Source organism: Arachis hypogaea, chromosome 17, assembly GCF_003086295.3.
Source record: "Arachis hypogaea cultivar Tifrunner chromosome 17, arahy.Tifrunner.gnm2.J5K5, whole genome shotgun sequence".
In the NCBI taxonomy this organism is placed as follows: Eukaryota; Viridiplantae; Streptophyta; class Magnoliopsida; order Fabales; family Fabaceae; genus Arachis; species Arachis hypogaea.
In genome coordinates this window covers 47,749,162-47,750,550 of record NC_092052.1, presented here as the reverse complement: position 1 = coordinate 47,750,550, position 1,389 = coordinate 47,749,162, and the positions used below count along the sequence as shown (strand labels likewise).

Sequence of the window (1,389 nt, the reverse complement as noted above, 5' to 3'; positions counted from 1 at the left end):
TTAGGGGAAGAAGACCCGTTCACGGAGGATATCATGAGGGCTAAAGTTTTCCGGAACTTCAAAAGCCCTGATATGAACCTGTATGACGGGACAACTGACCCAAAGCATCACCTCAGTAACTTCAAAAGTTGGATGTAATTGGCCGACGCATCGGATGCTACTCGCTGCAAGGCCTTCCCGACAACCTTAACGAAGGTGGCCATGAAGTGGTTTGATAGCCTTCCCCCTAGGTCAGTCACCAGCTTTGACGATCTCTCGCATAAGTTTCTTACGCGATTTTCAATTCAGAAAGATAAGGTTAAGCATTCCCCTAGTCTACTCAGAGTAAAACAGGAGGTCGGAGAGCCCCTGAGAGACTACATGGAAAGGTTCAACAAAGCATGCTTGGAGATCCAAGACCTGCCTACTAAGGCAATAATAATGGAACTTGTCAATGGACTCCAAGAAGGACCCTTCTCTCAGTCCATCTCAAAGAGACACCCGACTTCTTTGAGCGATGTACAAGAACGAGCCGAAAAGTACATTAATATGGAGAAAAACGCTAGGTTACGAGAACCAAGTTGGCGACACCCCCACCAGCCAATGGAAAAGGAGAGGGAGCCCAAGAGAAAGGAAGAAGTTGGACTTGAGAAGCTTAGAAGATATCACACTTATACTCCTCTACGAGTTTTCCTAGTGGATGTCTACAAGATAATCTGTCATACTGAAAAGCTTCCTCCCCCACATCCTATTAAGAACAAAAATGGTGGAAGCCGTAATGAATACTGTGAATATCACAAACTGTATGAGCACCCCACAAATGATTGCTACGATCTTAAAAATGAGATAGAAAAGTTGGCCAGAGAAGGTCGGTTAGAAAGATATCTCGTGGAAAGGTAGAACAATCATGGGAAAAGAAAGAGAGATGACGAAGGCCACGAACGAAGAGGCCCGCCTCCGCAAACTCCAGAACGACATATTCATATGATATCAGGAGGGTTTGCTGGAGGGGGGTTGACCAAATCGTCTCGAAAAAGACATCTGAAAGAAGTCTATCAAGTTGGGAGCGATGGACCCGACCTCCCAACCATCTCTTTCACCAGAGAGGATGGACAGGGAATCATGCCCGGGCATGATGACCCCGTGGTAATTACAATGATCCTTACCAATGCTCACTTCCACATAACTATAGTGGATCAAGGGAGCTCAGTCGACATATTGTTCAAACCGACATTTGACAAGCTAGGGCTAGATGAGAAAGAACTAAAAGCCTACTCAGATGCACTCTTTGGGTTAGGAGATGCTCCAATCACGCCACTAGGCTTCATCTCCCTGCACACAACCTTTGGAAAGAGGTTAAAGTCTAAGACTTTAAGCATCGCCTTCATTGTCGTCGACGTGGCCTCCTGA

General features: G+C 46.0%; 1 protein-coding gene across 1 annotated transcript; it reads left to right on the top strand.

The window, feature by feature from the left end:
- Positions 1-201: 201 nt before the first annotated feature.
- On the top strand, positions 202-1,389 carry LOC112763263 (uncharacterized). The gene is made up of 2 exons (XM_025808981.1): positions 202-847; positions 974-1,389. The coding sequence occupies exons 1-2, from the start codon at positions 202-204 to the stop codon at positions 1,387-1,389; spliced, it is 1,062 nt and encodes a 353-aa protein (XP_025664766.1).